The 13,365-nt window shown below is 33.3% G+C and overlaps 1 protein-coding gene across 1 annotated transcript in view; it reads left to right on the top strand.

Moving 5' to 3' along the window:
* The window catches only part of PIP4P2 (phosphatidylinositol-4,5-bisphosphate 4-phosphatase 2), a 52,138-nt gene extending 44,906 nt beyond the window's left edge, over positions 1 to 7,232 (top strand). Inside the window, exons 5-6 of the mRNA XM_017870340.1 lie at positions 4,769 to 4,859; positions 5,691 to 7,232. Of these exons, the coding sequence (XP_017725829.1) occupies positions 4,769 to 4,859; positions 5,691 to 5,834 (235 nt within the window). The 3' untranslated portion in view covers positions 5,835 to 7,232. The remainder of the gene's footprint in view (positions 1 to 4,768; positions 4,860 to 5,690) is intronic.
* Positions 7,233 to 13,365: the final 6,133 nt, after the last annotated feature.

Below are 13,365 nucleotides of genomic sequence, written 5' to 3'. Positions count from 1 at the left end.
TAAGATTTCATTTATGTAACATTTTCAAATGACAAAATTGTAGAAATAGAGAACAGATTAATGATGGTGTAGCAGGCACAGGGTGTGGGATGGGCAGAAAGGAGGGTGTGATTATGAAAGAATCCTTACAGTGATAGACTGTTCTCTATTTTGACTGTAGCAATAGACACATGAACCTAAATGTGATAAAATTGCATAAACTTAAAGACAAATCAATACTCATATAACTGAGAAATCTGAATATTGGTGGATTGTATGAATATTAATATCCTTTTTATAATATCATATTATAATTTGCAAGATTTACTATGGGGGAAATAGGGCAAAGGATACATGATATTTCTCTGTGTTATTTAATACAACTGCTTGTGAATCTATAATTGTCTCAAATAGAAATTTGCAAAAATAACCAGACAGATATAGAAAGAAACAATAGAACTTTTAGAAATCATTACAGAAATTAAAATGCACATACAGTTTAAAGAACAGATCAGCTAAAGGTGAAGACTAAAGTTGTGAATTGGAAGATAGAGGTAAGTGAACTACCCAAAATCCAGCATAGAGAGACAAAGATGAATGTAAGATTAAGAGAAAATATATTATTAAGATACCTATTATATATCTGATCTGGAAAGAACAAATAAAGAATGGGATATGGCATTTTAGGAGATAATCTCAAAGAATTTTCGGATCTATGAAAGATACGAATTTTTATATGCAAAAATAATAATGAAATCCAAGCAGGATAAGTAAATGTGTTACAGTGAAATTGTAGAAAACCTAAGAGAAATAGAAGGTAATTAAAAGCAGAGAGATAAAAGGCATATTTTCAATAAGAAAAGGATAACAGTTCTGTCAGCAAATGTCTCAACTGCAAAAATAGAAGCCAGAAAACAAGTTTTAAAATACATCAAAAATACTAAGAGAAATTAACTGTCAAAGTGGTATTATACACCTATCTAAACCATCAAAGAATAATGAAGGTAAAATAAATATATTTTCAAAAGCAAAACCAACCAACCTACAAACAAACAAAACCCAGGGTATCGACCATCCTGGTACTCTTACTAAAAAAACTGCTAAATGATGAACTAGGGAATATGAACAAATATTCCAGAAGAAATTTCTGCAATGCAGGAAGGAAAGGTAAACCAAGAAATTGTAACAATTCACCAGAAACACTGACTATATAAAATAGCAAAAATGACAATATCAATTATATTAATGCTAATGAATTTTGAGAAACAAAAATACAATAAAACTGAAATATTGGAAAACAATAGCATTAAGATGCTAGTGGAATGTTTGGAGTTAAAAATTTCTAAAATCCTTGTATTTATCAGGAAGGTGGATTTAATGATTGACTTTAGTTTTTAAAGGGTATATAAGTTAAAATTTTAAGTGCAACTGCCAAACGAATGAAATAAATTATAAAACTTTCAGAGTAATAAGAGAAAAATGAAATAAAAGAGTCATGGTCAATATAAAAGAAGTCTGGAAATAAAGGTAGAAAAGCAGAAAATACAGGCATAGTAGAAAGCCAAAATAAGATGTCAGAAATAGTCCATGTGTATCATTAGACTAATCTTGCTAGTAAAATTTAACAGAAATGGTAAGACTAGATGTAAGAACTGCTATATACAATTTGAACAAGGAACACATGAAATATTAGAACATAGAATGAAAGCATAAGGATAGAAAAAGATACAACCATGAATCACTAACCAAAGGAAAAGACATACCAGGCAAACACTAGCCAACATTAAAGTGTAATGTTAATATCAATTAAAATAACAGAGACTGCTGTTCTCTTCTTTTTTTTATTAGTATACCTCTGAATTTGACTAGCCACCCAGCTAAAGATGGATTTACTAGCCTGTCTTGCAGACAGTGTGGCCGTGTTTAAGTTAGGACCAATGGAATGTGAACAAAAGTGATGAGTCCAGTTTTCTGATGCTCTCCTTAAAGACAGAATTGCCTGTCTTGGTTTTCTCTCTCCTCTTTGAATTGAGTGGAAAAGCCAACTGGCAGGAACGTTGTTACTTGTGTAGTTTGGCAATACCAATTCATTAGGGAATAGAGCTGACTACCAACCCTAGGCTCTACCTTTATCTTTAAGTTTTAGATGCTAGAAGAATAAACTTCTTTTTAAACTTCTGTGTTCTGAATTTCTGAATGTTATGTGCCTTTCTCTCTACAACCTTGCCAGCATCTGTTATTTTTTGACTTTTTAATAGTATTAATTTTGACAGGTGGGAGATGGTATCTCATTGTGGTTTTTATTTGCATTTCTCTAATGATCAGTGATGTTGAGCTTCTTTTCACAGAATTGTTGGCTGCATGTATATCTTCTTTTGAAAAGTGTCTGTTCATGTCCTTTGCCCACTTTTTAAAGGGCGGGGTTTTTTTTCTTAAGTTCTCATTAGACCTTTGTCAGATGCATAGTTTACAAAATTTTTCTCCCATTCTGTAGGTTGTCTGTTCACCCGGTTGATAGTTTCCTTTGATGTGCAAAAGCTCTTTAGTTTAATTTGATGTCATTTGTCGATTTTTGCTTTTGTTGCAGTTTCTTTTGGTGTCGTCATCATGAAATCTTTGCCTGTTCCTATGTCCAGAATGGCATTGCCTAGATTGTCTTTCAGGGTTGCTATAGTTTTAAATCTTTGTCTGTTCCTATGTCCAGAATGTCATTGCCTAGGTTGTCTTCCAGGGTTGTTCCAGTTTTGTAGTTTACATTTAAGTCTTTAATCCATCTTGAGTTAATTTTTAAATTTGGTATGAGGAGGGAGTCCAGTTTCAGTGTTCTGCATATGGCTAGCCAGTTATTTCAGCACCATTTATTGAATAGAGAATCCTTTCCTCATTGCTTGTTTTTGTCAGCTTTGTCGAAGATCAGATAGTTGTAAGTTTGTAAGTATGTGGCCTTATTTCTGGGTTCTCTAGTCTGTTCAGTTGATCTGTGTGTCTGTTTTTGTACCAGTAATATATATTGCATGTAGATACCACATATGTATTAAATGTGTAAGAGATGTTATGATTAATAGGTGCTTGTTGGTCATTGCCTTATCCTGTGAGGAGATGGCAGTTGAGTTGTAGAGTAGCAGTAGGTTATTTTTTTTCTGAGAAGATTTCTCAGATGTAGTGACTATTTAATTTGAGTGATGAAAAAAGAGCATGGATTTTCTAAGCAGAATTTATGCACTGAAATTAATATACTAAAGTGTATTATCTTGGCTCACAGAAAAGCTGCTCTAATATTCACTTAGAAACTTTTGACTTATTCAATACGTAATTCTAAAAAGCTTAGTTGGCTTCTAGTGAATCGTATATTACAAACTGCCAAAGGCAGATACACGGGCAATGATAAGAAACAACAACCAGTTGTGATGTATAAGGCAGGAAAAACCACCAGTGGATGCATAGAAATTAAAACCAAAAATAGACTAGGGCTAAATGTTACATAAAGGCAATGAATTCTACATGCCCTAGTAACTCTAGATAGCAAGCTGTACAATATAGTAATTAATGGTGGTCCCCATGTCATCCAGATATTCGTGTTTGGGCTCAAGTATCCAGAAAAATTTACTATGGTATATTTGCAACAAACTTCATCAGTTTTTCAAAAAGATTTGGAAATTAAAGGAAATAATTTTGTATGCAAAATTAACCTATTTGGAATCGCATGTTTCTAATTCATGCCTAGTAAGTGATGAATTTCTGTATTTTACTTATTCATCAGACATTCTTTGAGAAGTTATTATATGTTAGGCATAATCTTGACACTGACCTCACAAAGGTGAATCAGATACTTCAGTGTCATTCACTAACAAGATGCCTTGCATATGGTATACAGTAATAAATATATGTATGTTAAGACAGAGAAGAAAGTGCTAATTTGGCTACTGATCTCTGCTATAACTTATATCATTTTGAAAATTACCACAATTTGAAATGGGGAGGGTTATTACTATTAGATTAGGAATTTCAGTTGAGTAGCACAGTAGAGGGGTTTTAGCAGTATGTATTGAAAACAATTCAAAAGTTTAATCCCTTTAATTTGTAATCCTAATTCTAAATTTAAAATCTTAAGAATGATTAAAATAAGCACAATGCTTTTAAATGATACTTTGTTGGCATTATGTATAATAATGAACACACTTTAATGTACAATAGTAGAAAATTTGTTAATTATGTTATATTCATCAGAATTTTAGTTTGAGAATATTATGGGAAAAAGTTCATGCTATATATTGGTAAGGTACAAAATTGGCTAGAGGAAAGTATGCAAAAATACTGAGTGACTATTTTATGATATTGGGATTATAGGTAATTTTTTCTTTTCCTTTTCTTTATTGTTTCTTTCCTTTTATTCTATTTTCTAAATTTTAACATAAACACATACTGTTTTAACTGTAAAAAAAAATCAAATGCTATTTGTAAGATAGCTCTTTTTCCATTCTGAAGTAGATTGTTTGGAAATAAACTTTTATCTTGGGAGATTAGCAGGTACTACAGTGGATTTCTGTGGGTATTATCAATGACCAAGGCTTGAATTTTGTTTAAAGCCACAATAATATCACAAATTCACCGTGAACGATTTTGTCATCCATTAAAATGACATGTTTAATGCATGTTCTTGTCTATAAAGTTGAAGCAATGAATAAAAGTATATAATATTACTAAAGCCATAGATAAGAACTCACAAAAATGACATAGAGAATTTTTATGTAAATACTTAATGTTCTCTTTTGCTTTCATGAATTTGCAGCTCCTCAGTGGGTAGTGCACTTCCACGAAGACGCTGCTGTGCATACATTACCATTGGAATGATATGTATTTTCATTGGAGTTGGATTAACTGTGAGTATTACTTTGATGTTAGAATTCTGTCCTCTCAACTTTATCAGTAGTCAGTTGAGGCCTGCAACAACCTTCAGGGATCCCTGAAGAGTCTGCATCCTTGGCATGCCAGCCCTAGAAGCTTCTGAATGATTATAAGCAATCAGAAACCCAATCCACGGATCTCTTTTTGATTGAACTCGCCCATCCAGGTGAAATGGTGTATTTGTATTTCCAAAAGTCCTTACTGTTGGAGATTTTATCATCTATTTAGCAAAAGCCCATTTTTAAAAAATTCAGTGCCAGAACTAATTTTATATAGCTATGGGGTATCTTACTATTCAACGCAACATTCATTCAGCTACAGAGATCTGAAAAACCACTCTTTACTTTATCCAAATCAAGCAGTGATTTATTACCAGTATGAGGATGGCTTATTTTTAGGGGAGACTGGAGCTGAGCAGTTAGCATGGGGATTATGCCAGAAGAGGAAGATAATCCCTTTTGCTGCCATTTCCATGCTCCTTTGTTTGTCAGTACAACTAGTCCCTTATTATTACCAATGTCCTATTTGTGTCCCATGATAGTAAGAAGTTACATAGATTAAATTCCTTGTAGAGATAATATAGTTTAGTGTGCTTTTTTGTTTACTTCATAACATTTGTAGTTAATACAAGTAGCAGTATGGTCTATCAGTTGCAGTCAACAAATACACCTACTCTTATAAGGACTTTGTGTATTCAGTCTGGGGGTATGTTTCATAACAATCACATGTAAGCTGATACAAGTTCTCTAAGCAGATATTTTCTTAAAGTTTCTAATCTTCTGTTTTTATATTGCTTTTTACTTTAGGTTGGCACCCAAGATTTTGCAAGGCGATTTCGAGCAACCTATGTTTCTTGGGCAATTGCTTATCTCCTAGGGTTGATCTGCCTTATCCGAGCTTGTTATTGGGGAGCCATAAGAGTCAGTTATCCAGAACACAGTTTTGCATAAGCTTGTTTATGGTTCAGTGATGCAGGTGAGAGTGTCTGGCAGTTCTTGGTAAGCTACTCTGGACATCTTTAAATTATTTATCCTAATGGATTCCATTCTGGTTTATGTATAATAGTTTCAAGACTTTGGGAGTCTTTTATGAACAAATGCTCATTGCACTACATTATATGCAAATTGTTTTGCTGCTAGGTTTTCAACATTTGAATAATAAAGCCTTTTCATGTTCTTTTACATCTCTTATAGATATTTTTGGATTTGTTACCAAACATTACATTTACTCTCACCCTTTTATTATTTTTAAATAAGTTATTTCATTACTTGCTGATATGTGAGTATTCCTAAGTGTTTATAAATATTTCTACAATAGTTTCACATTTATATTTACATTTTAAACAGTATCAAAATTGCTTGCTTAAAACCTAAGCAATATGCATTTTGCTTGAACTGCTTACTGTAACTTTAACCTAAGATTATAGTGACCTTATTCAGGAAAAAGAAAATTTAGCGTACCTTCAAAGACTTGACATTCTTGTCAGAGGAAAAAAAAATTTCTAGATACTGTATGCTTGTTTTGTGTTGTTTGTAGAAAGATAAAATATTTTGGTAGTAATTTAAAATACAAGAATGAATATTTATTTGTCCACAGTTGGAGACGTTGGATAAATGTCTTTTCTCAAAGATCACAGGACTTTTGTCTCTCATTTTTGTCTTTTTATTACCAGTTATAAAAGATCTGGTCTGGATTTATGGAATTTATGTTTATCAGCTCTATGTATTCCTTTATAGAGGCTGGAGGAAGTATTTCACATAGTATGTTTTCTAATACTTAACCATTTATTCAAAGATATATTTACATTGGGTTGTGCCCCTTTTCCTTAGATCATGGTAAATTTTTCTTATTGAGGTAATTATGTACTATTTATATTTGAAGGAAGCTTATGACATTTTACAGCAGCTAAAATGTTGAGATTAGAGGTACTTTTACTATTCTTCTCAAAGGTAACTGATCAGATAATTACCCAAATTATTCAAGAAAATAGATCAGAGATAAAGAACAACATAGTTTTCTTAAGAATTCATGGAAATTTATGGAATCAGCTCTCGCACTGCCCATCTTTGCAGTTTTGAAAAAGAAATTGCTTAATCACAAATGTTCTACAGTCTTTAAATGTAGTAGAATTAGGGAGATCATCTGAGTAAATTAATTGGTGATTCCAGAGATAAGACTAATATTTTAAATTATTTATGTTACTGATTAGTATAAAAACGTACTCATCACAGAATTTGAAGCAAAATACATGTACACTTCAAAGAGTAAATGACAAATGTATAAATGCTGTAGCTCAGGATTATAATGTACCTTTAAAAATACACTAATAAAGATTATTGTTCAAAAAATTACCTTGTTTTATTCCATTAAAAATAATATGTCACTTCCAAAGTTGTCTTGAAATCTCGCTGTAAAATTTTCATGTTTAGGAATGTACCTAATGTTTCTTTATATAATATTCATTTATGTTTTTTGTACTATTTTCAAATGGTTTTATTTTAACATATAGTTTTAAATTCATTTGTAATACACTTGATGTTAGGTATAAAATAATCTTCTTTTCCTAATGGTTAACTAGTTATAACAGCATTGTGTATTTAATAATCCATTTTTTCCCTCATTGATTGGAAAGCTCACATTAAATTATATGCTACATCATATTCCTTCTGGAATAATAACTTTATGAGAGCAAGAACCCTGGTAGTCTTGTTCACAGCTTTATCCCAACTTAGAACAGTTCTTGGTGTACACGTGCTCAATATACATGAATGAATATGCATGAATGAATAAATGGTTGAATGAATTGGGATTTTAAATTCTTGTATACACTTGAATATGTACTTTATATTTTGTACCAGAATGTGTAGGTAAGTATTTGTATAACCTTGGGTTAACAGAAAACGTTCTAAGTAGAATCTAAAAGAAGAAATTATATAGGAAAGGATTAATACAACCAAACAACAACAAAAATTCCCAGAATACTTCTGTATGATAAAAACTCATAAGCAAAGCCAAAAGACAAACTGGTAAAGCTATTTTCAAAATAGTAGAAAGACTGTAATATCAGAAGGGACTAACGGTATGAAAAAGCAATTCAAAAAAATAACTACAATAGGTCATAAACTTTTTTGATTTTTCTTTTTTTTCTTTTTCTTTTTTTTTTTTTAGACAGGGTCTCACTCTGTCACCCAGGCTGGAGTGCAGTGGTGTGATCTCGGCTTACTGCAACTTCCACTCCCCTGGCTCAAGCCATCCTCTCACCTCAGCCTTCCAAGTAGCTGGGATCATAGTGTGCGCCACTATGCCGGGCTATGTTTTTTTTCTTTTTTTCTTTTTTTTTGTATTTTTTGTAGAGATGGGGTTTCACTATGTTGCCTAGGCTGGTCTGGAACTCCTAAGCTCAAGCGATATGCCCACCTTGCCCCCACAAAGTTCTGGGATTACAGGTGTGAGTCACCACACCCAGCTCTGAATTTTCTAATATTTGAAGAATGTAAGTTAAAACACAAAGATACTACTTTTCACTTACCATATTAACAAAGAAGTAGAAAGTGCAATAATACCCCTGTAATGCTGAAGATATTGGAAACACACACACACACACACACACACACACACACACACACACCCCACATATTCTTTGATCTAGTAATTCTGTCTTTTATAATTTATCCTGAAGGTATTGTCAATTTTCTGTTTATAATAAAGAGTAAAAAGAAAAAACAATCCAACAATCTAATAACATGGGATTGGTAAAATAAATTATGGCACACCTATACAATGAAATAGCAGGCAATCAAGAATATGATGAAAAATTTCATCTATTGAATTGGAAATGGCTCATGAATTGTGTGATACGTAGACTATGATCCACATTTTAGAAAATGTATTTTATGTGTACATATTGAAAAAACTAAGGAAAATAAAGCAAAAATGTTAAGAGTGGTTATCTCTGGGTGATCAGAAATGATTTTTACTTGATTTTTGAACTAGATTGTTGGAAAGTAAGTTTTACTCTTGATGAATAGATAAGAGTAGTATATGATGATTACATCAATATTTGTTAATTTTCATTTTGATTCTTGAAGAGTTTTAAAATAAGTTTGTTAAAATCCAAACCAGTGAGTGTCATTGATAAAACCTTAAGCTTTAAAGTCAAAGAATATATATTTAAGCTTAGTCCTATGTGAGTTACCTAAAATTTTAATTAATTAAATTCAGATTTATGAGACTTTATACTCAGTGTTGTCTTTTGTTATTTTGTTTTTTGTTTCTTTAAGTAGAGCATGTCTTCCAGTGCCTAGGGAACATAGAAAATAACTGGGAAGAGGTTATTTGAAAGAATACACCATAGCCACAAATCAGAAAAGGAAGGATGTGTTTGTCCCTTGCTGTTCAAAGTAGTAAAAATTGGTAGTTCTTCCTAGAAAAGAAGAGGGAAAAAATGGCACTATGACCAGGTGTTCTTGAACAAGTCATTTGTGAGTACATATATGTTATTTTAGAAGAAAAAAAAGGAACCTAATAATGACATGTGCCAAGTAGAGTGCTAACCTCACAATACATGCTGTTTAAATATTCACAAGAACCTAGGAAGCAAGTGCAGCATTCTTGTTTCTGTTTTACCAGAGGAAATTGAACTGCTACTCCTACAGATCTGAAAAAGTAGATGCTGAGTAGAACAGGCATCTGCATTCAAAACAATCACTCCCTCATGATTCTATTGGAGATTTTTCCTGGATCACACCTGGAGAAACACTGTACTATACCATGCTGAAAATATCACATTTATATCCACTTTGGCATTCATATTTTCACATACAGAAACATGCTGTGATTTATTTTTTTTTTCCTATGAGTTATTGGGGTACACGTGGTATTTGGTTACATGAGTAAGTTCTTTAGTAGTGATTTGTGAGATATTGGTGCACCTTTTGTTTAGCTTTTGTTTAGTTTTGATATGGCTACATTTGTACTCATATGCTCTGATAAACCTCTACAGCCATTTCCATGTTTATGATCTGCATAAATTGCTATAAAATCTAAGTTTTCATTTACTCAATGTATGTTTCTAGTATGCTCATACATATATATGTAATAAGCAATTAAGGCAAAATCCCTAGTGTTTATTTAGCCACCTTACGTATGTTAACATTTAATCTGTCACAGTTGTGATTCTACCATTGAAGAGGCTAAGACAGATGCAGTAATTAAAGGTCACTTAGCTTATGTGTGAGGACGCCAGCTGGAATCAGTCTGCTTCTGAATGTGTCTGCTTTCCACTACATAAGGTTTTATTGTTTCACTTTGTAGTGAAAACTTTTGATTTTGTGCCCCTGCTGTTCATTATCTGTAGGTCATCTGTAGAAAGAGAATTACTAGAAAATATTTGCCCAAAATCGTCATTTCAGAAGCATAGAATAATTTAAAATTTTTTTATGAATTTGATATTGTATCCGACTACATTAATTTTAGAGCATTTTGATTTATGTAGCAAAATATTGTTAACATGATTTTCTTTTTTATAATTAGCATAAAATTATAGGAAGGCTAAGTAGAAATATTTTCTTTTTTCTTTCTTTCTTTATTTTTTTTGAAAAAGGGTCTCATTCTGTCTGCCAGGCTGGAGTGCAAAAGCAGAATCTCAGGGCTGATTGCAGCCTCAGCCTCTCCATCATTGCCGTCTTGACCTCTGGGACTCAAGAAGTCCTTCCACTTTGACCCCCTGAATAACCGGGACTACAGGTGCACCACCATGCCTGGATAGTGTTTTTTCTTTTTCTTTTTTCTTTTTTCCTCTATTTGTAGGTAAGTGGTTTCACCATGTTGCCCAGGCTGGAATGGAACTCCTGAGCTCAAGCGATCCACCTGCCTTGGCCTCCCAAATTGCTGCTGGGATTAAAGGCATATGCACCCAGCCAGAAGTATTTTCTATTAAATATTAGGAAATTGACATGCGATGAGCTTTAAATAACATAATTGTATTTTCTTTTTCTTGTAATAGCAATGTTTATGAAAATGATTATTAGCACAAAATACTAATAAAAATTTGCACAGGCTTTTAATTTTAAAATTTGTTTCATACAGTTACAAATTTAAATAAATACTATGCTTTTATATTTTGCTAAACATGCATATGTTTGACTTGAAGTGGAATATTAGATTAAAACAGAAAATAAAAGTCTATTTGTTTTCTTTTGGAGACGGCCTCACAGAGTAAGGATAAGGTAAGGCTGAAGATTTAAGAAGTGGGTCTAGTTTGTAATACAGTAAATGAGTCTTTGATCTAACAATCTTTTCAATTTCATAACTAAGAGTTATTTAAGGTAACATTAAATAGGAAGAGATCGCACGCATTGCTCTGATGAATTTTTTGAATGCCCTGAGTGGCCTGTTCATATGTGTAGGTAATAATGGTAGGATATACAGAGTTATGGAAAAGTTCCCAGTGTTCCAATAAATTTTTGTGAAAAACCTTGCCTCAGTATGTCATATTTCCACGTGAGATACACCTTTGGCTTAAGATATTGGACATTTAAATAATCTTGAAAATGCATTAAATTTTATTTTAAAATTTTTTTATTTTAATTTTTATTTTATTTTTTGTTTTTGAGATGGAGTCTCACTCTGTCACCCAGGCTGGAATGCAATGGTGCAATCTCGGCTCACTGCAAGGTCTGCCTCCCAGGTTCACGCCATTCTCCTGCCTCAGCCTCCCTAGTAGCTGGGACTGCAGGCGCTGGCCACCATGCCTGGCTAATTTTTTTGTATTTTTACTAGAGCCGGGGTTTTACTGTTAGCCAGGATGGTCTCGATCTCCTGACCTCGTGATCCGCCCGTCTCAGCCTCCCAAAGTGCTGGGATTGAAATATCATTTTACTGATTTTACTGATCAGTAATTTTACTGATTAAAATATCAGTAAGGCACCGCACCCGGCCAAAATGCATTACATTTTTATTAGTTATTAAGCCTCAAGAAAGAGTTTAGGAAATGTGGAGAATTCCTTAGCTATGTAAGGCCATGTTTTGTTTTGTTTTCTGGTTTCTTCCTATATACCTGCTTCACTCCTTTTTAAACCTCCCCTCTACCTATCATCTGCCATCCACAGATCTCCTTTAACTCCCTCCTCAACAATGCAGACTTTGGTACCTAGTTTTCATTCTTATCACATGCCACTGATTTAAATGTCAATGTGAATGGCTTATCTAATACTGTAGTCTGGACTCACAGTTCTTTGTCGAATCTAATGACCTTTATTTTCCTTTCACTTCTGATACTCATCTCTACAGTGGCATGCTGGGTACTTATACTCAACCACTCCATCTCTAAACTCTCACACTCGGTTATCCCACTGTCTGAAAATATACCTCTTTGAAAATATACCTCTTCTGTCTAGAAGTCACAGTGTGTGAGGACTTCAGGTTTATTCTTTCAGTTTATCATCCCCTCCTTTATTAGCCAATGAATCTCACAACCACGCAGGTAAATGCCCTTATAAATTTCTGATCTTCATCTTCAACTGCCTCCTTAACACAACACAGATGCTCATAATTATTATAGGAATGTGTTAAAACAGTGGTCCCTAACATGTTTACCACCTGAAAACAGGTGAACTCTCTATACTCTCGGCAGTTTTCCTTGCTCTCTCAGCTATGTGTACTTTCTTTATGGTCACTACCTTTACTTATGACTCTCAATAAACATTGCCTGGATTACTGTAAGCTTCTGAACTGATTCCTCTGCCTCTTTTTTTGTCTTGCCCCATGCCTACTCTGCTTCCCAATCCATTGTTCACATTGTCATTTAAGTAATTTTTTTCCAAATGGTCATAGAATACTATCAAACCCAAACTAAAATCCTTCCGTGTCTCTCTATATCCTTATAAAGGAGATAAAAGACACTTCATCTTTTATTATCCTAATACCAAGCCACTACCAGGCAGTCTTGTGTTTTGGGTTTCTGCAGTACTGAATTACTGATGTTTTCTTGTATTGGTTACTGCTCTATTCCTGTGTATCTCTGTACTTGTTCTTTCACCTGCAAGGAATACCCTTTTCTAAGTGGGTAAATGTTTTATCCTTAAAAATCCTGCTCAGGCATTACCTCCCCTGTGAACCTTTTCGTGATGTCTCTTCTCCACCCTCCTACCCTTCAACACAATTATGCCTTTTCATGTAGTACTTCTTTTATTCCACATAAGTACTTCTACTACATATACTGTCTTCTATTTCATATATAGGCACTATTATTAAGCTAGCGTTCTCTTCTTGCTAATTGTGCATCAGCTTTTCTTGTCATATTTCAGTTTTTCTTTGTATCCTCAGTGTGTATCAGCTTTTCTTGTCGTATTTCAGTTTGTCTTTGTATCCTCAGCTTCTAGCACATAAACATAGGTCTTTACAACTTTTTTGCTGAGCTGAATGAAACTAAGTCATTATTATAGCTTTTAACACAGGAGTTTCTAACCACTGCCCCCCCCC

This window comes from Rhinopithecus bieti, unplaced genomic scaffold, assembly GCF_001698545.2.
Source record: "Rhinopithecus bieti isolate Rb0 unplaced genomic scaffold, ASM169854v2 scaffold_5179, whole genome shotgun sequence".
NCBI classification, from domain to species: Eukaryota; Metazoa; Chordata; class Mammalia; order Primates; family Cercopithecidae; genus Rhinopithecus; species Rhinopithecus bieti.
The sequence above is the reverse complement of the archived record's forward strand: the minus strand, read 5'-3'. Positions and strand labels throughout refer to the sequence as shown.